General features: G+C 45.4%; 1 protein-coding gene across 1 annotated transcript in view; it reads left to right on the top strand.

Annotated features, from left to right (window-relative positions):
• LOC147106600 (proline-rich protein 5-like) overlaps positions 1–25,739 on the top strand; it is a 173,170-nt gene that overhangs the window by 66,659 nt on the left and 80,772 nt on the right. Inside the window, exons 4-6 of the mRNA XM_086007583.1 lie at positions 7,845–7,893; positions 21,427–21,484; positions 23,431–23,522. Of these exons, the coding sequence (XP_085863709.1) occupies positions 7,845–7,893; positions 21,427–21,484; positions 23,431–23,522 (199 nt within the window). The remainder of the gene's footprint in view (positions 1–7,844; positions 7,894–21,426; positions 21,485–23,430; positions 23,523–25,739) is intronic.

Genomic DNA, 25,739 nt, shown 5'->3' with positions numbered 1-25,739 from the left:
GGAGATGAGGATAAATTATTTATGCAGCGAATCGTCATGATCTGGAATGCACTGTTGAAAGGGTGGTGGAAGCAGATTCAATAGTAAATTTCGAAAGGGAATTAGGTCTCTACTTGAAAAGGGAAAATTTGGAGAGCCATGAGGAAAGAGCAAGGGAATGAGACTAATGGGATAGCTCGTTCAAAGAGCACGATGGGCTGAATGATCTCCTTCTGTGCTGTATGATTCTTAAGAGGGGAAGAAAGATTCACCATCCTCTTCCACTTGCTACTGGGCCCTCATCCAAGCCTTCAGTCTGAGGAGTCAATAAAAAAGAAAGGCTTGCATTTATAATATGTCTTTCATGACCTCAGGACATTCCAAAGTGCTTTACAACCAATGAAGTACTTTGGAAGTGTGGTCACTGTTGTAATGTAGTGTCCTGGGAAGCCAGGTTCTTGGGGCCATCTTAGGGTTGACAACACTTGTGGATTGTCTGGGAATCTCCCAGAATGAAGGATTGCACACAGGATAGACTGGGAGTTGCCAATGCCTACCCATAGCAGGCTGCTGGGTTGTAGATAAGAACAGGCCAAAGTGACTCGCCATGAAAGATACCCTCAGCTCCCTAAGAAAGCTCCAGACCTCCATTCACCCGCAGTCAGTGCCAGACCTCCGCTCACCCGCTGTCAGTGCCAGACCTCCGCTCACCCGCTGTCAGTGCCAGACCTCCATTCACCCGCTGTCAGTGCCAGACCTCCGCTCACCCGCTGTCAGTGCCACACCTCCGCTCACCCGCAGTCAGTGCCAGACCTCCGCTCACCCGCTGTCAGTGCCAGACCTCCGCTCACCCGCTGTCAGTGCCAGACCTCCGCTCACCCGCTGTCAGTGCCAGACCTCCGCTCACCCGCTGTCAGTGCCAGACCTCCGCTCACCCGCTGTCAGTGCCAGACCTCCGCTCACCCGCTGTCAGTGCCAGACCTCCGCTCACCCGCTGTCAGTGCCAGACCTCCGCTCACCCGCTGTCAGTGCCAGACCTCCGCTCACCCGCTGTCAGTGCCAGACCTCCGCTCACCTGGTCAGTGCCAGACCTCCGCTCACCCGCTGTCAGTGCCAGACCTCCATTCACCCGCTGTCAGCACCCACCAGTTGGGAGTGAGAACTCAGTGTGAAAGAAATCACGGTTGCAAATCAGCCTCCCATCACCGTGTGACTCAGCACATTCAAGCACCAATAATCTATATCACCTTGAAACCCCTTCTTTTCCTCCTCCTCCTGCTTTTCTCCCTTAATCCTTCCATCCAAAAAACAATGATTCTTACTGGGGTTCCAATATGATTCCATTTCTGTCTAAAATTGTGCATCCAGTTCTAAAAAATAATTGTGCTCTGTGGCATAATGATCTTGCGTTGTCTTAGGAATACCAGCGGACTGAGACACTCAGCTAATCTAAATGCAATAACATTTGCAAACAGTGGGCAAATCTCACATGATTGAACATCACATGATCAAATATCATGTGATCACTCCTCCAAGAATACGTCCAACCAGAGTAAGCAAACCTAGGCACCCTTCCTCTTGATGGGCCATAGTTGTAACTGAAGGAAATAAAGGCACTGAGCTCAGCTCTGCTCCCACCCCCACTCCTAACCCTGGAAATCCTGGAGCCTTGTAAAGGAGGAAGATCCCGGCATAATGGACCCCAACTCCCTTTGTGGCCAAGGAATGAATGTTTCCTGGAGCTTAAAGTCAGGAAAATCGACCCACATGTCTCCAGCAATGCGGCACTTTACACAGTATTCTGTGCCAACTATCTAGGCCGGCTGCAACCTCAGAAGCCACTCCCTATTGCATCTACTGACATTCTCCTTATCTCACACCAGCCGTCCTTCTCACCTCACTGCATCAAAACGCTGAGCCTTAGTCAGTTGTGCCACTTTTGAACGGTGGACTCCTATCTGTCGGAAAGAGGACTGGTATTCCCCAGAATCCTTTCACCTAAGCACACAGGGGAAGGGGATAGACTATCAGCCCATGAGTACAGGCTGGATCCTAACTTATCCCAGAAGGGAAAGAATATATGAACAGGAGTAGGCCATTCAGCTGTTCGAGCCTATTCCGCCATTCAGTGATACCATGGCTGATCTGTATCCTAACTCCATCCACCCGCCTTGGCTCAGTTTCCCTTAATACCCTTGGCTAGCAAAAATCTATCGATTTCAGATTTAAAATTATTAATTGAGTTAGCATCTACTGCTTTTTGTGGGAGAGGGTCCCACACTTCTACCACCCTTTGCGTGAAGAAGTGTTTCCTAACTTCTCTCCTGAATGGCCTGGATCTGATGTTAAGATTTATGTCCCCATGTCCTAGACTCCCCCACCAGCAGAAAAATGTTTCTCTCTATCTATCCTATCAATTTCTTTCAAAATCCTAAAAACCTCAATCAAATCACCCCTTAACCTTCTATATTCCAGGGAATACAAGCCTAGTTTATGTAATCTCTCCTCATAATTTAACCCCTGGAGCCCTGGTAACTTATGGTGAATCTACGCTGCACTCCATTCCACGGCCAATATATCCTTTCTGAGGTGCGGTGCCCAGAACTGTACACCGTACTCCAGATGTGGTCTAACCAGGGCTTTGTACAGCTGTAGCAAAACTTCCTCCTCTTTATATTCTAGCCCTCTAGTTATAAAGGCTAACATTCCATTAGCCGTTTTGATTATTTTTTGTACCTGTCTATTACATTTTAGTGACCTGTGTACATGGACCCCTAACTCTCTTTGGACCTCCACTGTTCCTGGCTTTTCACCATTTAAATACTCGGATTTATCCTTTTCTAGTCCAAAATGGATGACCTCACACTTACCTGGGTTGAAATCCATCTACCACAGTTTAGCCCACTCACTCAATTTATCAATGTTTCTTTGTAATTTTATGCTCCCGTCCACACTACTTACTATGCCACCAATCTTTGTGTCATCGGCAAACTTGGATACATGGCTCTCTATTGCATTATCTAAGTCAGTAATAAATATAGTGACTAGTTGAGGCACCAGCACAGATCCTTGTGGGACACCACCAGTCATTTCCTTCCAATTTGAGTACATACCCATTATCCCTACTGTCTGTCTTCTACCACCTAACCAATCTCTTAACCAGATCAATAATTTGCCTTCAATCCTGAGAGCTTTAATTTTAGCTAACAGTCTCTTATGTGGAACCTTATCGAATGCCTCCTGGACGTCCACATAAACTACATCCATAGACATTCCCCTGTCTACTACTTTAGTTACTTCCTCAAAAAATTCAGTTAGGTTCTTTTGACCTGACCTACCCATTACAAAATACACGTTGGCTCTCTCTAATCAGCTCAAATTTCTCTAAGTGCTCAGTCACTCTGTCCATAATTATAGATTCCAGTAACTTCCCACAACAGACTAACAAGTCTATAATTTCCTGGTTTCTCTCTCTTACCTTTCTTAAATAAGGGAGTTCTATTTGCAATTTTCCAATCTAAAGGGACAATTCCTGAATCGAGCGAGCTTCGGAAGATTATGGCTAAAGCATCTATAATTTCCTCACTTACTTCCTTTAAAACCCTGGGGTGGAAATCACCATGTCCTGGGATTTGTCAGTCTTTAGTGCCATTATTTTTTCCTAATATTGTTTTTGGTTACGTTAACTTTAGTGAGTTCCAGCCCTGGATTCGTTATTAGTTTCCCTGGAATGTCAGGTTTATTATCCTCTTCCTCTACTGTGAAGACTGACGCAAAGTAATTATTCAACAAATCTGCCATTTCCTTATTTTCATTTGCAATATTACTCGGCTCTGTTTTTAAAGGGCTCATATTACTCTTGATTACCCGCTTCCTTCTAATATAATTGTAAAATATTTTTATGTTAATCTTGATATCCTTTGCAGCTTTTACTATCTTTTTTGTCTTCCTTTGCTGTTCTTTATATCTCTCCCAGTCCACTGGATCTACACTATTCTTTGCACTTTTGTATGCTCTTTCCTTTAGCTTTATGTTACCTTTCACCTTTTTTGTCGACCATGGCTGTTCATTTGCACATATACCTGTCCTGTATTAAGCTAAATTCTGTTTTGAACACCTCCCATGTTCATCTGTAGTTTTACCTGATAACAGGTTTGACCAGTTTGCTGTTGTCAGCCTTTGTCTCATCCCCTTAAAGTTAGGCTTACCAAAATCTAGGATCCTAGTAACTGTGTTGACTTTCTCCTTTTAAATTTGATCATATTATGATCACTGTTAGATAAATGTTCCCTTACTATTAGATTATTAACTAAGTCTGGCTCATTACTCATTACTAAATCTAGTATGGTCTGCCCTCTTGTTAGAACAGTGTGCTAACCCAATGCATCACCCAATGTTCATATCGAGTGCTGCCTGGTAACCAACAACAGCAATTAAATATGAAATCTGGATTATTTTGTGGTGTTCTATGTTATATCTATCTGTTATCTACTTCTAATATCTTAGAAATGGGACATCTAGTGACAGTCTGTCCGTCACACTTCAAGCTCATCACACTGACTGTATGCAAATTTCTGTGTAAGACTTTTACTCGATTGTCCCAGATTACAATATTCATAAAACAGCAATAAATAATAACTCTGCTACTGCGAGTCATGGAGCAAATCTAACGATGTAAAAAAAAAGCAAAAATTGAACCAATGAAGTCGCTCAAGATGCTGAGATTTTTAAAGCAATGATTGTTTACAAAAACATTTATTTATTCAACTGCAGCGGGTAAGGAAAAACTAATAATGCGGTAGAAATTCCAGGCAAGCACGGGGGCCCACAGGGTACGATCCCTGCGTCTGAATGGTAAGGCCCGAGGCGCCCGCGATATTGTGACTCAGGCCTCAGTTCCATGAAATGGGTGAGCTCCAGAGAGTAGGAGGTTGAGCGGGTAGTTCAAAGGAGAAGTAGGAGTAGCAATGTGAGTGACAGGGTGATAGGAGGGGGAGAGGGTGATAGGAAAGCGATGAGCTAATGGGAAGGTGAAGAGGTAGGGGAACAATGGGAGTGAAGGGACGGGGAAAAAGCATGCGTGATGGAATTGGCGATGGGAAGGGAGTTGCTGAAAGCGACAGTTTCCTTGGAACCCTCCACAGGAAAATGCAGCTGTAGGCATCAGTGGCTCCTTTCTTCATCACCACGTGCCACACCTCTCCCCCGAAAGAAAAAGGCAGAGAGAAGCAGAAGGGGACAGAGAGAGTAACAAAAAAAAGAGTTCAGGAGAGAGAAGCAGAAGAGAAGAGAAAGAGAGAGAGATAGAAAGACAGAAAGAAGAGGCAAGACAGAGCACGAAACAATGCAGAGAAAAGAGACAGCTAAGAGAGACCATATTCAGAGAACCAGGCTGAATATAGAAAGTTCAGAGGGGAAGTGAAAAAGGAATTAAGAGGGGCAAAGATATTATGAGAATAGATTGGCAGCTAACATAAAAGGGAATACAAAAGTCTTCTATAGGTATATAAATAGTAAACGGGTAGTAAGAGGAGGGGTGGGGCCAATAAGGGACCAAAATGGAGACCTACACATGGAGGCAGAGGGCATGGCTGAGGTACTAAATGCGTACTTTGCATCTGTCTTTACCAAGGAAGAAGATGCTGCCAAAGTCATAGTGAAAGAGGAGGTAGTTGAGATACTGGATGGGATAAAAATTGATAAAGAGGAGATACTAGAAAGGCTGACTGTACTTAAAGTAGATAAGTCATCAGGACCAGATGGGATATATCCTAGGATGCTGAGGGAAGTAAAGGTGGAAATTGCAGAGGTACTGGCCATAATCTTCCAATCCTCCTTGGATAGGGGGGTGGTGCCAGAGGACTGGAGAATTGCAAATGTTACACCCTTGTTCAAAAAAGGGTGTAAGGATAAACACAGCAACTACAGGCCAGTCAGTTTAACCTCGGTAGTGGGGAAGCTTTTAGAAACTATAATCCGGGATAAAATTAACAGTCACTTGGGCAAGTGTGGATTAATTAAGGAAAGCCAGCACGGATTTGTTAAAGGCAAATCGTGTTTAACTAACTTGATTGAGTTTTTTGATGAGATAACAGAGAGGGTTGATGAGGGTAATGCGGTTGATGTGGTGTACATGGACTTCCAAAAGGCGTTTGATAAAGTGCCACATAATAGGCTTGCCAGCAAAGTTGAAGCCCATGGAATAAAAGGGACAGTGGCAGCATGGGTACGAAATTGGCTAAGTGACAGGAAACAGAGAGTAGTGATGAACAGTTGTTTTTCAGACCAGAGGAAGGTATATAGAGGTGTTCCCCAGGGGTTGGTACTAGGACCACTTTTCGTGATATATATTAATGACTTGAGCTTGGGTGTACAGGGCACAATTTCACAATTTGCAAATGACACAAAACTTGGAAGTATAGTGAATAGTGAGGAGGATAGTGATAGACTTCAAGAGGAGATAGACAGGCTGGTGGAATGTGTGGACACGTGGCAGATGAAATTTAACGCAGAAAAGTGCGTAGTGATACATTTTGGTAGGACGAACAAGAAAAGGCAATATAAACTAAAGGGTACAATTCTAAAGTGGGTGCCTGAACAGAGGGACCTGGGGGTATATGTGCACAAATCATTGAAGATGGCAGGGCAGGTTGAGATAGCAGTTAAAAAAGCATACAGGATCCTGGGCTTCATAAATAGAGGCATAGAGTACAAAAGCAAGGAAGTTATGATGAATTTTTATAAAACACTGGTTCGGCCTCAACTGGAGTATTGTGTCCAATTCTAGACGCCACACTTTAAGAAGGATGTCAAGGCCTTAGAGAGGGTGCAGAAAAGATTTACAAGAATGTTTCCAGGGATGAGGGACTTCAGTTACATGAATAGACTGGAGAAGCTGGGGTTGTTCTCCTTAGAGCAGAGAAGATTGAGAGGAGATTTGATGGAAATGTTCAATATCATGAGAGGTCTGAACAGAGTAGATAGAGAGAAACTGTTCCCATTGGCGGAAGGGTCGAGAACCAGAGGACACAGATTTAAGGTGATTGACAAAAGAACCAAAGACGACATGAGGAAAAACTTTTTTACACAGCGAGTGGTTAGGATCTCGAATGCACTGCCTGAAAGGGTGTTGGAGGCAGATTCAATCGTGGTTTTCAAAAAGGAATTGGATAAGTACCTGATTGAAGGAAAAAAATTTTGCAGGGCTACAGGGAAAGGGCGGGAAAGTGGGACTAGCTGAAGTGCTCTTGCAGAGAGCTGGCATGAGCTCGATGGGCCGAATGGCCTCCTGTGCTGTAACCATTCTGTGATTCTAAGATTCTATTATAGAGAAGCAAGTTACTGTGTGCATTGCCACAGGATATTAGATTTCAGCCTGTAACTCACCCCCAGGTATCCATTATTCTATATATAAACCAACTGAAACCCTCAATTTTTTTTCTTTTGTCCTTGATATATTTCCCCTTCATTAGCATCACTCGTAAATTCATATCAGTGTGGCGAGGAACCTAAATTTAAAAAATGTTACATTACACTTGGGGTGGAATTTACTTTTATTGAGGTGATGGAATCAGGTCAGATTTAGTGCTTGCCAGACGCAGAATAGAAGTTCTGCTGTTCTGCCCCAACTCTGTAATTTAACTCCAACTACAGATGGCTGCTCTTTCTTACCACCACCCTTCTTTAGCTGTCACTCAGCATTTACAGCAGGTTTGTGTCTGGGTGAGTTTGATAGGTTTGATTTATGCCACTTTGACACACATGAGATATAGCAGCATGTAGTAGGCAGTGCTGGCCATATCATACATGTTTTATGCTTCTCCCTGCATGGTGATGCCAGTGTTAACTGGAATCTTTCTCCACAGGCAGCTGCTGAAGAGTGAGTTGGGTCCGTTCATCACTGACTATTTCCAGGTAAATACCTCAAACATGTTGTGTTGAAGATTTACAGGAATCTCTAAATACCTCACTATAGCCAACTATATGTTAACTATCTGGACCCCTCAATTGGATTCCAGCTTGTAACCCACTTTCAGGTACCCATACTTCTATATATAAACCAATCGAACCCCTCAATTTGGATTCCCTTTGTTTGTATGTAATATTCATCATTGCATGTTATTCCCAAATATTCTTATGAAGCGTTGGTTTGCAGCTGTGTGCAGTGCTGAAAGGTCAGATTGACTGCTGACACTTACGGAGTTAATAACTGGCGTCATCCACCGTCCAGCTGTGTAACAACTGACCTCTAATTACATACTACATTCCCAAGAAGTGAAATCTGAAAATACTTCAAGTCCTTCCAAATATTCGAGACTCCTTTCTAAATAGTCTTGAAGCAAGATACGATCCTTGAACGTCCGAGAAGAATGAAATCATCTGATTCGCTCCCTCACTGATTCATCAAGGATGCTGACACAATAGTAAAAAATAGAAAGAACTTGCTCCTTTTTATGTAGCGCCTTTCACAGCCTCAGGAAGTCCCAAAGCGCTTTACAGCCAATTAAATATGTTTGAAGTGTAGTCACTGTTGTAATGTAGGAAACACGGCAGCTCAGCAAGGGCCCATAAACAGCAATGTGATAATGACCAGATGTTGGTTGAGGAATAAACATTGTCCAGGACACCGGGGAGAACTCCACTGCTCTTCTTCGAATAGTGCCATGGGATCTTTTATGTCCACCTGAGATGGCAGATGGGGCCTCGGTTCAATGTCTCATCCGAAAGTACTCCCTCACTACTGCACTGACTTGTCTACCTAGATTATGTGCTCAAGTGTCTGGAGTGGGACTTAAATACACAACCTGCTGACCCAGAGGCAAGCCTGCTACCAACTGAGCTGCAGCTGACACTACCAACCACTCTTACTTGGTTAGGTGGGAGAGACTTCGTAGTGGGAGTGTTCCAGCTCCTGTGGTGAGTGGGCGTTACAACTTTGCTTTGTCCTGCTGCAGCGGTGTTGAGTGGGTAGCGCATGACATGGGAGAGCCAGTTGGGAGAGAAGTGGAGAAACTGATTTCAGAAAGCGAAAGTCTTATCATCACCAAAAAAAGGATGAAAACCGTGCTCTGGAGATTAATTGTCACCTGTAAAATCTGCAACAATGTATAATTCAATTCACAGCATTGGCGGCACTGCGCACAAGGCAGATAATGATTTCTATTGTCGCCGCCCTTTATTAAATGGAGGGTGTTTGTATCTTACCATTCCAAGTCGGTGAAGGCAGTACTTGCCAAGTTTCTCTTTCAATTTTTTGCCCCTCCCCTCCTCAAGATTTTGTCTTCTTGCCAGGGTACGGTCCCATGGGTGCTGGGCACACTCCGATACGTCACACAAGGGGGTCAGAGGCTCATCCAAAATTGGGCCCCGGGCCTCATCAGCATATTGCCGTCAGGTTGTGGACAGCAACCAGGCGCCCAGAGGCAGATCGCCGGTTTGGCGATGGTGAGGTTGGGGTGGCGGCCTCACCTCAGGTATCTCCTGAGATGGGGGCAGGAGAATGGGACACGGGGGGGAGGAGAATGGGACACGGGGGGGAGGAGAATGGGACACGGGGGGGAGGAGAATGGGACACGGGGGGGAGGAGAATGGGACAGAGGGGCAGGAGAATGGGACACGGGGGGGAGGAGAATGGGACACGGGGGGAGGAGAATGGGACACGGGGGGAGGAGAATGGGACACGGGGGGGAGGAGAATGGGACACGGGGGGGGAGGAGAATGGGACACGGGGGGGAGGAGAATGGGACACGGAGGAGGAGAATGGGACACGGGGGGAGGAGAATGGGACACGGAGGAGGAGAATGGGACACGGGGGGGGGAGGAGAATGGGACACATGGGGAGGAGAATGGGACACGGGGGGAGGAGAATGGGACACAGGGGGGAGGAGAATGGGACACGGAGGAGGAGAATGGGACACGGGGGGAGGAGAATGGGACACGGGGGGAGGAGAATGGGACACGGAGGAGGAGAATGGGACACGGGGGGAGGAGAATGGGACACGGGGGGGAGGAGAATGGGACACGGGGGGGGGAGGAGAATGGGACACGTGGGGAGGAGAATGGGACACGGGGGGAGGAGAATGGGACACAGGGGGGAGGAGAATGGGACACGGGGGGAGGAGAATGGGACACGGGGGGAGGAGAATGGGGGAGAAATGGGGGCGGGCAGGAGAATGGGACAAGGGGTGGGCAAATGCAGCCTGGCAGAACTCCTGTTCGCTCCCCCCCCTAGCCTGGCTCCACATAAAGGTCATTACTTACATTTTTGGTTGTGGCATCCAGTGATCCCTTTAAGGACTGCTGGTTAGGCCACATTAAGAACCAAAAAACTAAGCGGAACATGCTCACCGCTGACCAGTTTAATGGTAAGGTCCTTAAGCTGCTATTAGGCCTCTCATTAATATATTCAAGGAGCCTAATGCCAGTTTAAGGCAGTTGCCTGGGACAACTGAATGTCATCCAAGGACGATATTGTGTTGGACATATTTCAGGCGCAAGACATAACCCCATGATAATGGTTCGCTTTGCCTCCGCTCTCCACATGGTTCTCTTCCCACATTCCAGAGGTGAGCAGATGGTGTTTTTTGAGTCGTAATCATAAGCATTTTGCTGCATAGAATTAGGTAGCAATTACAACATGGAAACAGGCCATTCGGCCCATCCAGTCCATGTTGGTGTTTATCCTCCACTTGAGCAGCAGTCCGAATTCCATGTGCCAGGTCTGTTCCCATATCCCTTCATCTCCTTTTCTTTCAACCACCTGTCTAACCTATTCCTAAATGTTGGCATGGCCTCTGCTTCAATCACTAACGCTGGTAATAAATTCCACAGCCTCGCAACCCACTGTGTAAAAAGGTTTCTCCTGCTCTCGGTCTTAAATCTTTTACATTTAAACTTCTATCTATGCTCTCTCGTGCTAGACCCTTCAACCAGTGGAAACAGTCTGTTTCTATCTACTCTGTCCCATCCCATCATAACTTTAAACACCTCTATCAAATTGTCCCTTAACCTTCAACGATCTAATGAAAACAGCCTCAGTTTTTGAGTGAAATGGGCTTGTGAAGTGTAGAAGCCGTGGGAGACAGCTCTGCGCCCAACTTTTGAACGGGAGAGAAGAACAGAGTGAAATAACATCACTGCGAGTCACTAATCTGCCGGGCACAATATGTTCTGGCTTGGCAAGTTGCACAAACCAATTAAGCAGAGTCATTTAGTGTTTATTTCTTCCCCTGGTTAAGGAAAGCGATGGTTATGTTTTAATAATGGGTTGATTGCCTGTTTTCAGTAACGAGACCAAAGTGAACCAATGATAAGATGATGGGAATGAACCTTAGAGATAACAGAACCAGAGCCAGGCATAACCCACTCCTGTAAGCTACAAAGCCGTGTCTTTCTGACCCCAGATAAGTGGTGTGGGGAGGAGCAGAGTGTATTACTTTACTACGAAGTTCCTTTAAATCAATTGTGTTGAAACATGTTCCCTTACATTGATTTTATAGGCTAGGTGTTGCTATTGGCAGTAATAACAGATGAGCAATTAACATGTTTGCATGACATTGTTCTATCTGCCATTTTAATGGAGGTGAGATAAACAGGGGTAGTTTAAACTTCTGGGTGGTGGAGCAGGGCTGCCAATCGACTGGCCGCCCTGGCAGCTGACAGCTGCTCTATTGTTGAACTAGAACCAGGTAGCTGCCCTCCCCGAACGGGCAGGAAGTCCCGATGCAGCTCGCCTGATTCAAGTCCAGCAGCGAGGTAAGTTCCTATTGGGGTGGTGAGGGCGCGATTGCGCGGGGGCGGTGGTTAGTCCTCGGGTGGGAGTGGCCCAGATTATTTTTTGAGGCCCGCTCCTAGACACAGAATTTAAAGCCTACCATTCTAGGGCCTCTTTGGCTCCACTGGCAGTAAACCTGGTCGGAGAGCGCACGGCGTCATCGGACCCTGATTTGTATATTGAAAGTGGCCGAACAACTGAAGCAGGCGGGTGCTGTCGAAATGGTGCCGGCCAGACTGTCAGTATTAAGGATGTGGTAAGTCTACCGATGCCATTTTGAGCCCTGTTAATGCAGATTTTGGCAAATTAAAATTGGCCTCACTAAGTGATACAATATTGGTGCCAGTCATAACTGTGTCAGGCACAACATTATCAGATTCAGCGACCTGTTTAACTTGGCCGCAAGTTTTTATTCTCTCCTTTTGCCATCGTGTACCATGAGATGGAAAAAACCATGAGCAACAGTGACCTTCCCATTCACAAAGACTTGAAAAGCACACCACAAAAGCACTTAAAACCATGCCGGCCAATCTAGGAAACAGCAGCCAATATTCACGCAGCTGGTATCGACCCACTGTCCAGATGGACAGAATCGTGGGATGCATGCAACATAAAGAACCAACACCTCATCACTGACCCAACAGCAGAGGTCCCTGGCTTCGACCTCCCTCGAAGACGGTGGACAGCGCGCAACCCAATCCGCACAGGACACGGACGATGCGGTCACCTGCTCCACAAGTGGAAGACGAGGGATGACCCCAAGTTTGACTGTAGCCATGAGTCCCAGACTATGGAACACATCACATCAACCTGCCCACTGAGATCTGTTGCGGGAGTCACCTTATTTCTCCACGGCTTCTCAGGAGGCCATCGAATGGCTAGCCAAGCTAGACATCCCATAATAAGCTTCTCCCGTCATGCAAACGTAGTTTGTAGTCTGGATGGGGTGGGCTTGATAGACTGGGTAGTCTTTTCCTCTCCTTTTCATGTGTATGTGCATATAGAAAATAATGCTTCCGAGTTCCTCCTCTAGGGCCTGCTGATAGAAAAGTGGACACCTAACTCGGAGACAGGGATCAGACACATCTCAGTCTCCGGAGAAACTGGACATCCAAGTTGAAGAGTATCGAGTTCACATCCGTGAACTTACTTGCTGAAAGTTGTTTGTAGGATTCTAACTCAGGCACCAGGAATAGAAACATAGAAACATAGAAGATAGGAGCAGGAGTAGGCCATTTGGCCCCTCGAGCCTGCTCCGCCATTCAATGCGATCATGGCTGATCATCCAAGTTCAGTACCCGGTCCCTGCTTTCTCCCCATACCCCTTGATCCCTTTAGCCTTAAGAAATATATCCAACTCCTTCTTGAATATATTTAATGAATTGGCCTCTACTGCCTTCTGTGGTAGAGAATTCCACAGGTTCACCACTCTTTGGGTGAAGAAATTCCTCCTCATTTCTGTCCTAAATGGCCTACCCCTTATCCTTAGACTGTGACCCCTGGTTCTGGACACCCCGGCCATCGGGAACATCCTTCCTGCATCTAGTCTGTCCAGTCCTGTCAGAATTTTATAAGTTTCAATGAGATCCCCTCTCATTCTTCTAAACTCCAGCGAGTACAAGCCCAATCGTCCCAATCTCTCCTCATACGTCATTCCTGCCATCCCAGGTATCAGCCTGGTGAATCTTCGCTGAACTCCTTCCATGGCAAGAACATCCTTCCTCAGATAAGGCGACCAAAACTGCACACAATACTCAAGATATGGTCTCACCAAGGCCCTGTACAACTGCAGCAAGACATCCTTGTTCCTGTACTCAAACCCTCTCGCTCCGAACGCCAACATACCATTTGCCTTCTTAACCGCCTGCTGCAGCTGCATGCTTACCTTCAGCGACTGGTGCACAAGGACACCCAGGTCTCGTTGCACTTCCCCTTCTCCCAATCTATTGCCATTCTTCCTGTTTTTGCCACCAAAGTGGATAACCTCACATTTATCCACGTTATACTGCATCTGCCATGCTTCTGCCCAATCACCCAACATGTCCAAATCATCCTGTAGTTTCTCGGCATCCTCCTCACAGCACACACGCCCACCCAGCTTTGTGTCGTCTGCAAATTTGCCGATATTACATCTAGTTCCCTTGTCTAGATCATTAATATATATTGTGAATAGCTGGGGTTCAAGGACCGATCCCTGCGGTACCCCACTAGTCACTGCCTGCCATTCGGAAAAAGACCCCAGACACATCCTTGTCTCCCACTGAATCACCAGGGATCAGACACATCCCAGTCTCCCACTGAATCACCCGGGATCAGACAAATCCCAGTCTCCCACTGAATCACCCGGGATCAGACACATCCCAGTCTCCCACTGAATCACCCGGGATCAGACAAATCCCAGTCTCCCACTGAATCACCCGGGATCAGACACATCCCGGTCTCCCACTGAATCACCAGGAATCAGACACATCCCGGTCTCCCACTGAATCACCGGGGATCAGACACATCCCAGTCTCCCACTGAATCACCCGGGATCAGACGCATCCCAGTCTCCCACTGAATCACCCGGGATCAGACACATCCAGTCTCCCACTGAATCACCCGGGATCAGACACATCCCGGTCTCCCACTGAATCACCCGGGATCAGACACATCCCAATCTCCCACTGAATCACCCGGGCCCACTGAATCACCCGGGATCAGACACATCCCGGTCTCCCACTGAATCACCCGGGATCAGACACATCCCGGTCTCCCACTGAATCACCCGGGATCAGACACATCCCAGACTCCCACTGAATCACCCGGGATCAGACAAATCCCAGTCTCCCACTGAATCACCCGGGATCAGACACATCCCGGTCTCCCACTGAATCACCCAGGATCAGACACATCCCAGACTCCCACTGAATCACCCGGGATCAGACACAACACGGTCTCCCACTGAATCACACGGCTTCCTCCAGTTAAAATGGCGGCCGGGCCCCGCTGACCGATCTGCATATTTGAATAAGAACATAAGAACATAAGAAATAGGAGCAGGAGTAGGCCAATCGGCCCCTCGAGCCTGCTCCACCATTCAATAAGATCATGGCTGATCTGATCCTAACCTCAAATCTTCTATCACTCTGCATCCACCCGAACCCATGTGATCTCCCGGGAGAGGCGAAAAACCAGATAAAGACCCAATGGCCAATTTGGGAGAAAAAAATCTGGGAAATTCCTCTCCGACCCATCTAGGCGATCGAAATTCTTCCAGGAGATCACTCTGTCCCTATATTTTCTACAGTACTTACCTTCTGTAAAGGCGATCTCCACCCCAGCCAGGAACAGGAATAAAACCATCTCCTGAAATCTAACAGAATTAGAACACAGTAGGAGCAGAACAAGGCTACACGGCCCCTGGGCCCGCTCCACTACCCACAGGGCCATGACCATTCCGAACCCAGACTCATGTCCAATTTCCTGCCCGCTCCCCGTAACCCTTAATTCCCTTTACTTCTAGGAAACTATCTATTTCTGTTTTAAATTTATTTAATGATGTAGCTTCCACAGCTTTCTGGGGCAGCAAATTCCACAAACCTACCACCCTCTGAGTGAAGAAGTTTCTCCTCATCTCAGTTTTGAATGAGCAGCCCCTTATTTTAAGATTATGCCCCCTAGTTCTAGTTTCACCCATCATTGGGAACATCCTCACCGCATCCACCCGATCAAGCCCCTTCACAATCTTATATGTTTCAATAAGATCGCCTCTCATTCTTCTGAACTCCAATGAGTAGAGTCCCAATCTACTCAACCTCTCCTCATATGACCACCCCCTCATCCCCGGGATTAACCGAGTGAACCTTCTTTGTACTGACTCGAGAGCAAGTATGTCTTTTCTTAAGTATGGACACCAAAACTGTATGCAGTATTCCAGGTGCGGCCTCACCAATACCTTGTACAACTGCAGCAATACCTCCCTGTTTTTATATTCCAACCCCCTAGCAATAAAAGCCAACATTCCATTGGCCTTCTTAATCACTTGCTGCACCTGCATACTAACTTTTTGAGTTTCGTGCACCAGGACCCCCAGATCCCTTTGTACTACAGTACTTTCCAGTTTCTTGCCATTAAGATAATAACTTGCTCTATGATTTTTCCTGCCAAAGTGCATAACCTCACACTTTCCAGTATTGTATTCCATCTGCCAAATCTCTGCCCACTTACTTAGCCTGTCTATGTCCCTTTGCAGGTTTTTTATGTCCTCCTCACTCACTACTTTCTGTCCCATCTTTGTATCATCTGCAAACTTTGATATGTTACACTCGGTCCCCTCCTCCAAATTGTTAATATAGATTGTAAAGAGTTGGGGACCCAGCACTGACCCCTGCGGAACACCACTAGTTACTGGTTGCCAATCTGAGAACGAACCATTTATCCCAACTCTCTGCTTTCTGTTAGAGAGCCAATCCTCCACCCACGCCAGAATATTACCCCCAATCCCGTGATTTTTTATCTTGAGCAATAATCTTTTGTGTGGCACCTTGTCAAATGCCTTTTGGAAGTCTAAATACACTACGTCCACTGGTTCCCCTTTATCCACCCTGTATGTTACTTCCTCAAAAAACTCAAGCAAATTTGTTAAACATGACTTCCCCTTCATGAAACCATGCTGAGTTTGCCCTATTAAATTATGTTTATCCAAATGTCCCGTTACTGTCTCCTTAATAATGGACTCTAACATTTTACCAACCACAGATGTTAGGCTAACAGGTCTATAGTTTCCAGCCTTCTGCCTACTACCCTTTTTAAATAAGGGTGTTACATTAGCAGTTTTCCAATCTGCCGGGACCTTTGCTGAGTCCAGTGAGTTTTGGAAAATTATTACCAATGCATCCACAATCCCTACCGCTACTTCCCTCAAGACCCTGGGATGCAAGCCATCAGGTCCAGGGGATTTATCCGCCTTGAGTCCCATTATTTTACCAAGTACCACTTCCTTAGTGATTTTAATTGTATTTAGTTCCTCCCCCCCTAGAGCCCCCTGTTTGTCCAGTGTTGGGATATTCTTAGTGTCCTCTACTGTAAAGACTGATACAAAATAATTGTTCAGTGTTTTTGCCATCTCCATGTTTCCCACCATTAATTTCCCGGTCTCATCCTCTAAGGGACCAACATTTACTTTAGCCACCCTTTTTCTTTTTATATAACTATAGAAACTTTTACTGTCTGTTTTTATATTTTTTGCTAATTTACTTTCATAATCTATCTTCCCTTTCTTAATCAATCTTTTTGTTATTTTTTGCTGTCTTTTAAAGACTTCCCAATCTTCCATCCTCCCACTAGATTTGGCTACCTTATATGCCCTTGTTTTTAGTCGGATACTATCCTTAATTACTTTACTTAGCCACGGATGGCTATCTTTTCTTTTACACCCTTTTTTCCTCAGTGGAATATATATTTTTTGGAAGTTGTAAAATAACTCCTTAAATGTACACCACTGGTCATGTACCGTCTTACCCTTTAATCTATTTTCCCAGTCCACTCTAATTAATTCCGCTCTCATACCTTCATAGTCTCCTTTATTCAAGCCCCGCTGGTTTCTGGCAGGTGTCCCTCTTGCCTGCTCACAAGCGCAGGTTAAGATCGGAACCCGTGGGAAGGCAGCAGGATCGGTGCAGGTCTGTCCCACGGGCCATTTTAACTGCCAGAATCTGCTGGGCGGACAGGATTAAAATTGGCCTTCAAGTATCTTTGAACAGGAAAAGAAAAAGCAATGGGAGGAAAAGATATCTTTTGAAAAATCACAGTGCGAGCTTTTGGTTGGACGCAAAACATAAACACTGGGTAATGACGTGACCTTTTAACCGAGCCACACATACTATTTGCATTTAGTTGGTTCTGTTTAACATACACAAGTCTTTGTCCTGTTGCTCGATCAAATACAGTATGGTCGTTGTTTCTTCTGTTCAGTTTGTGGACTCTTTCTGAACAAATTAGACATTTCAGGCTCCTCATAATATGCCCTGATTGTTGTCTTTAAGCTTGGCAGCACAAACTCTCGACAGAGATAAATAACTACACTGAAATGGTTTGAGTTCAACAGTTGCCAGCATTGGATGTGACCAGTCACTGCAGCCTGACTATTGGGAAATGCGAATGACTAGAAAGCAGCCTGTCGTAATCATTATTAGATTATACACCCAATCCTGAGAGGGGCCTATTGTTAAGTAATCTTAAATTCTTAATATCTTTAAGTTTGTCTAGTATCTCCTTTCTTTCTGTCTGAGCTGTTGTAATATCCCTCTTGACTTCTTTTACTGTTTGTTTGTTAGCCTCCAGTATCCCTGCCATTTCAGTATCATCTCCTGTAAGTTGATCTTGCTCATTTCTTCGTGGCCCTATCCCTATCTTAGTTCTCCTTTTGTTATTTGCGTGCCTATAGAATACTTTATTATTTGTTTTTATATTATTTGATATTTTCATTTCATATTTGCTCTTTGCCTTCCTGATCGTCTTTTTAACCTCTTTCCTAAGCTCATCATATTCTCTTTGCTTTTCCTCTCCTTTGTTTACATGCTTTGTAAATGCCTTTTTCTTTAGATTTAATGTTATCCACACCTCTTTAGTTATCCATGTCATCTCACTTGTGGCTAGTTTGTTCTTTTTTTTAATGAAGCAGACCACTCCTGAATTCTGTTGCTCTCTCCTTTAAATATATTGTTCTAAAAATATAAAATCCATTGTTCTTCTGTCTCTTTGTCAACATTTTTCTCCAGTTTATCTTCCTTAGCTTTATCCTTATGCCCTTATAGCTGGCCTTTTTCCAATCCATACTTTGTCCCTCGTACTATATATCTCACTCTCAATCGTTATCTTAAACTTTATATTGTGATCACTACTGCCTAGATGTTCTGCCACGCCTGCTTCCTCCCTCATTGGGCTTCTTACATATTGGATCAGAAAGGAGTCTTGTACAGACTTACATAGATACATAGAAGATAGGAGCAGGAGTAGGCCATTCGGCCCTTCGTGCCTGCTCCGCCATTTAATGAGATCATGGCTGATCCTTTAATTCAGTATCCCGTCCCCGCCTTCTCTCCGTAACCCTTAACCCCTTTTGCCCGTAGAAATATATCTAATTCCCTCTTAAATATATTTAATGAGCTGGCGTACACTGCCCTCTGTGGCAATGAGTTCCACAGGTTCACCACTCTCTGAGTGAAGAAATTCCCCCTCATCTCTGTCCTAAATGGTTTAGCCCTTATCCTTAAATTATGTCCTCTAGTTCTGTTCTCACCCGCCAAGGGAAACATTCCTTCTGCATCCAGTCTGTCTAGACCTGTCAGAATTTTATACACTTCTATGAGGTCCCCTCTCAATCTTCTAAACTCCAGTGTGTACATCCCTAAACTACATAGTCTCTCCTCATAGGTCATTCCCGCCATTCCTGGTATCAGCCTGGTGAATCGCCGCTGCACCCCCTCCATGGCAAGAACATCCTTCCTCAGATGAGGCGACCAAAACTGTACACAGTACTCGAGGTGTGGTCTCACCAGTGCCCTGTACAGCTGCAGCAAGGTATCCCTGTTCCTGTATTCTAACCCTTTTGCTATGAAGGCCAGCATACCGTTTGCCTTCTTGACCGCCTGTTGCACCTGCATGCTCGCCTTCAGTGACTGGTGTACAAGAACACCCAGGTCTCTCTGTACTTCCCCCTCTCCCAATCTATTGCCATTTAAATAATAATTTGCCCTCCCGTTCCTGCACCCAAGGTGGATAACTTCGCACTTGTCCACATTATAGTGCATCTGCCATTTATCCGCCCAATCGCCCAGTCTGTCCAAATCGCTCTGGAGCTTCCTGGTCTCTTCCTCTGAGCCCACCCCCCCTCCTAGTTTAGTGTCGTCTGCAAATTTGGAAATGCTGCATCCGACTCCCTGATCCAGGTCATTAATGTAAATTGTGAACAGCTGGGGGCCCAGGACAGATCCCTGTGGTACCCCACTTGTTACTGCCTGCCATTCAGAAAATGAGCCGTTTATTCCAACTCTCTGTTTTCTATCTGACAGCCAGTTCCCTATCCACGCCAAAACTTTCCCCTTTATCCCATGAGCCTCAATTTTCCATGCTAATCTTTTATGTGGGACCTTATCGAAGGCCTTTTGGAAGTCCAGGTACACCACATCTACTGGCTCTCCCCCATCTATTCTACCAGTTACTCCCTCAAAAAATTCCAATAGATTAGTCAAGCACGATTTACCCTTTGTAAATCCATGTTGACTCTGTCCTATCCTGTCCCCATTTGCTAAGTGCTCCGCTATTTCATCCTTAATGATGGACTCCAGCATTTTGCCCACAACTGATGTAAGGCTTACAGGTCTGTAATTACCTGCTTTTTCCCTACCCCCCTTTTTGAATAGTGGGGTAACGTTAGCTACCCTCCAATCCATCGGCACTGTTCCCGAGTCTAATGAATTCTGAAAAATCATCCTTAGTGCATCCGCTATCTCTAGGGCCACCTCCTTCAGTACCCTAGGATGCATGTTATCAGGCCCTGGGGATTTGTCCACCTTCAATCCCTTTAGCTTCCTTAACACCATATCCTTAGAGATATTGATTTGCGTCAGTTCCTCCTTTGCCAATGTCCCTATTTTTCCCGACATCCCAGGGAGGCTTTTTGTGTCCTCCTTCGTAAAGACCGACCCAAAGTATGCATTTAGTTGATCTGCCATTTCCTTATTTCCCATTATATATTCCCCCGTATCTGACTGCAATGGACCAACTTTGGTTTTCACCAGTCTTTTCCTTTTGATATATTTATAAAAGCTTTTGGAGTTAGTTTTTATATTTTCCGCCAGCTTGTTTTCGTAAGCTATTTTGCCCCTCTTGATCATGCCCTTTGCCCTCCTTTGCTCTATCTTAAACTGTTCCCAATCTTCCGCTCTGGCGCTTTTTTTGGCTATTTTATACGCCCTATCTTTGGATTTTATGCTGTCTCTAATTTCCCCTGTTATCCACGGTTGAGTCACCTTTTTAGATTTCCTTTTATGCCAGATTGGTATAAACAATTTTTGCAATTTTGTCATTCTATCTTTAAATGTTTGCCATTGTTTATCTACCTCCAGTCCTCCCAGGAACGTTGTCCAATCAGACCTACTCAGTTCCCGTCTCATGGCATCATAATTCCCCTTGTTTAAATTCAGGACCTTAGTCTCTGAGTCAATTTCTTCGCTCTCCATTTCGAGTGAGAAATCGATCATGTTATGATCGCTCTGACCCAAGGGTCCCCGTACAACAAGATTACTGATTAGTCCCTTCTCATTGCACACTTGTCTTTATATCGCGCCTTTCACGACCTCAGGACGTCCCAAAGCGCTTTACAGCCAATGAAGTACTTTTTGAAGTGCAGTCACTGTTGTAATGTAGGAAACGCAGCAGCCAATTTGCACACAGCAAGATCCCACAAACAGCAATTAAATAAATGACCAGATAATCTGTTTTAGTGATGTTGGCTGAGGTATAAATATTGGCCAGGACACCAGGAGGACTCTCCTGCTCTTCGAATAGTGCCGTGGGATGCACAATTTTGCATATATGAAGCAATAAACTGTTTTATCTGGTAGAAGACATGGCGTGTGGCATTCTCTTTAATGTTCAGACGTTCTCTTTCTTCGTTTTTTCTTTGGCAGAATCACCTGCTTTCAAAAGGCTTGATCTTGATGGAAGAAAAGGTGCGAGTCTGCGAAGGTTGGTAAGATGCCACTAAAACAGTAGGGACTGATGTTTTAGATTGGAAGATTAAATACGTTTACTCAGTTCCCGGGCTGTATGAATTGATCTTGGGTTTGATACAGTCTACTCCTTTTAATTCAAAGTCACTTAATTCAAAACAACTGAGACTTTCATTTTTTGAGCATTAAAGTCCCACTTTGTGTTGCTCTTTAATTCAAATTATTGGATAATTCAATTTTTTTTAGTGCAAAACATTACTTTGAATAATCAGGAGTAGACTGTATTCCGTTCAGTTCAGTCTAAATGAGGCAACACGAGGTTACAACCAAACCATTAATATTATTCTGTCTGATAAACAACACTCAGTGAGAGCTCAGCAGTTAAGCGTGTGTGTTCTAGTGTAAAATGAGATTGCTAAATGTTTAAAGTGCCTGTGTTCAATGTACAATAACCAGCTGCTGATACGTCCAACAGTGTGTTCTGTCTACTGACACTTTAAGCACTTGGAAGGCTGATATTAAACTAGTCCATGTTTAAAGTGCTGGTGAGATGAGTGCTTATTGAATGTAATACCAGCTGGTGACCACACTCAACAACATGGGCTCCACTCACCAGATAGCAAGGCAGCTATTCTTCAACTAGCTCCACCAGTCAGGCAGCTCGAGGAGAGACAGCAATAGGATTCAGGCAGACGTCTGGCTAGAGTCAGACCACTGGGACCCAGACGGCAAACAACTCTGAGCTTCAGTTACAAGATGCCACTCTTTACTTTGTAAGCACAGAGAGGGCGAGCTGCTTTCCGGTGGGGCCACATTAGACTGTGATTAGAGATGCAGTACAACTAATGTTACAACCCAACCCCCTTCCAATCATTGTGATCATTATAATCGGTGGGTTGCAGTTTTGGAAAGGGCTACCTGATCATTATGATCAAATGATGACTGCGAGCAGCAATCACAGGAAGAACTACACTGTATTTATTGGTCACTCTGGCTCTCAGCCTCTAGTTACTAACTGCACTTGTTAAACATTTACTGAATATGTTGTCAGTCATGATTAGCAGACATACTTTTAAAAGGACTGCAAGCGCAGTTAGTTTGTACAACGGTCTTTTTAACTGTGAGCTCAGTTCTAATCCACCCTATAATGATGAGTTGACAGTCTCTATATTGTGTCAGCTGAAAGTTTAAGGCAGTCTCAATTTTCGTCCCAGTGGCTGCAAACCCACAATACAACATTACTCAGAATTATTGGTCTCAAAGAGGTCTCGGGAATAGTAATGGAGTTAATTGAACTGGGCCTCTGCTGCAGTTGGGAATGTTCTTCTGTGGGTGAGGTTAAGAAAAACTTGCATTGATATAGCACTTTTCACAAACTCAGGATGTCCCAGAGCACTATATAGCCAATGAAGTACCTTTGAATTGGAGTCACTGTTGTAATGTAGGAAATGCGGCAGCCAATTTGCACACAGCAAGCTCCCACAAACAGCAATGTGATCATTTGTTTTGGTGATGTTGGTTGAGGGATTAATATTGGCCAGGACACCGGGCAGAACTCCTCTGTTCTTTTTCAAAATAGTGCCATAGGATCTTTTATGTTCACCTGAGAGGGCAAACGGGGCCTTGGTTTAACATTTCATCTGAAAGGCAGCACCTCCAACAGTGCAGCACTCCCTCAGTACTGCACTGAAGTGTCAGCCTAGATTTAGGTTACGGTGCACTATTGGGGTAAAGTAGAGAGAGATTTATCCTGCCTTGAGCTGGTGTTGAACCGAATCAAAAAAATTGGAGGAAAAAGGTAGGAAAATATTACGTTCCTCAACACTAACATCCTTCATTTAGAAAGAAGTGTTTAATGGAATCAGTTGGATGAAGTTTGCTTGCCATTGAGCAGTTCATATTAGACAAGTGCTACTGTTCCCAATTAACATTTTTTGCCTATGTCTCTTCATTTGTTCTCAGGTGAAAATCTTTTGGAAGCTTTAACAACAAGCTGGGATAATTTCTTTACCGAAATCCTACCCTTGCTACAGGCCATATTTTACCCTGTGCAGGTAAGGAGTGAGCACGCATCAGGCAAAGGCTACTGGGCAGTGAGGTCTGGTCAACTTTCACTGCAGATACAGCCTGGGCCCCCGAGGACCTCGAGATAAAAAATTTAAATGAGTATCACCCCCCCCCCCCACCCCGCCACCACCACCATCCGATGGCCCGGTTTGAATGTACGGAATCAAACCGTGCACATCAGGAAGGCCCTGGTTTGTTCTCTAGGCCGTGTGTGTGTGTGTGTGTGTGTGTGTAAATGTTGGTTTTGGCTGCGCTGCCCCCATGGTTGAATAATGACTGACGCTCACTGGTTAGGCTCATGCATGAAGAATGGCAATTTGGGTGAAGTAGCAAAGGTTGCCCGTGGAGCCATACCCAGCCAGGAAAGGAGGGTGGAAATTTAAAGAGTCTTTATGCTCGGGGAAGGAAAGCAGCGGAGCAGCGGTATCACTATAGTTGACGGTGAAAGATGTTCCATTATCCTTTCTTTCAGAATATCTTCTAATTCTTTACCCACAACAGATGGTGGCATTCCTGGCCCATTTGGAACTCCCAGTCACAGTGAAAAATAGGCTTACTACCCTCTACTTATCGAATCCCCCACGACGACCACTCTCCTGTTCTCATGGATAGTGTCTCTCTTTTCCCCATGGGCAACCCCCTTATTCTGTGGAGCCATGATATTGCTCTTCATTACCCCTCCCCACCACCCCCCCATGTGCCTCCATCCTTGCCCCACCTTAGGTGTTAAAATCTGTGGGCCTGTTGTATGAGTCCAAACCCAAAGGGTTTCCCTGTCCTGGTTCCTCCAGTCTCCCCAAGGGCAATCACCCACTTTCCACAGGAGAATGCGCATATGGAACCGACACTCAGACAAGGGATTGATTCTGGGTTACGTGACACCTTTAGCAGGGAGTCGGGCCCATGTCTGTTGAGAAGGACAATGAAAGTTATGGAGATATTGACAATGCTGGGTTTTTTTTCTTCAGAGGAGGTTGGAGAAGAGACTCGAGGTGAAGTTGTGCGGGGATTGTCCCGATTGTCCACCGTGGAAGAGCTGTGGCAATCCTGGAAAAATGGGCGCAAACGCTAGTTACTCCGTTCTTCCTGGGTTTTCCTGGCTCTTGCACTGCAGGCGACCGGGAAACACTCCCCCCGTGGAAATATATTTTAACGTGTCTCTTTAGCTTCCTGCCACTCCAAATAGGACAGAAACGTCGACTCTAATTTCTCTCCACGGATGTTGCCTGGCTTGCTGAGTTTTTCCAGCATTTTCTGTTGTTATTTAGGACAGAAATGTAATCAAGTTTTAGGGGTCCACCTAATCGTCAGTTGGATTATCTGCCGAGCCCCTACAGGGCAGGAAAGTCCAGGTTCAAACCCTGGTCTGTGCTGATCTACAGCTGGGTTGGGGGGGTGGCTACAATTGGCCTCAGCACCCACAGGCTATGGGGGGGAATTGGCCAGGCATTCTGCGCCTGGTCACAACTGGGTGGCGCCTGCTGGAAGTGCCCATTAGAGGGTGCCAAGTGAGGACAGGACAAGAGGTGGGGCCTATTAGGGACAAAGAAGGTGTTATATGCTTAGAGGCGCAGGGCAAGGCTAGAATACTCAATGAGTACTTTGTTTAGGTGTTTACTGAGGAGGTGGATGCTGACAAAATATCGGTAGAAGTGGAAAAGGAAGGGGTGAAAATTGATTGACAGGATGTACTCGAAAGACTGGGTATGCTTAGAGTGGACAAATCGCCTGGTTGAGATGGCTTGCATCCCAGGTTGCTAAGGGAATTGGGGGAGGAGACAGCGGAAGGGTTTGCCATAATTTTCCAATCTTCCCTAGATGCAGGGGAGGTGCCTGAGGATTGGACAGTGGAAAATGTGACACCATTGTTCAAGAAAGGGTGTAAGGACAATCCTGGTAACTACAGGCCGGTCAGTTTAACATCAGTGGTGGGTAAAGATTTAGAAGCAATAATCAAGGAAAAAATTAACAGGCACTTGGAGAGGTTTAAGCTAATTAAGGAGTGCCAACACAGATTTGTAAAAGCAGATTGTGTTTGACAAATATAATTGAATTTTTTGATGAAGTAATGGAGGATTGATAAAGGGAATGGAATGGATGTTGTCTACATGGATTTTAGGAAAGCATTTGACAAGTTACCACATAGAAAGCTGGTTAACAAAATTGAGATTCGTGGATTAGGTGGGTCAGTGGCAGCTTGGATA

The sequence above is a fragment of the Somniosus microcephalus genome, chromosome 15 (genome assembly GCF_052327205.1).
Source record: "Somniosus microcephalus isolate GS21.2 chromosome 15, FLI_Smic_1.0, whole genome shotgun sequence".
In the NCBI taxonomy this organism is placed as follows: Eukaryota; Metazoa; Chordata; class Chondrichthyes; order Squaliformes; family Somniosidae; genus Somniosus; species Somniosus microcephalus.
The sequence above is the reverse complement of the archived record's forward strand: the minus strand, read 5'-3'. Positions and strand labels throughout refer to the sequence as shown.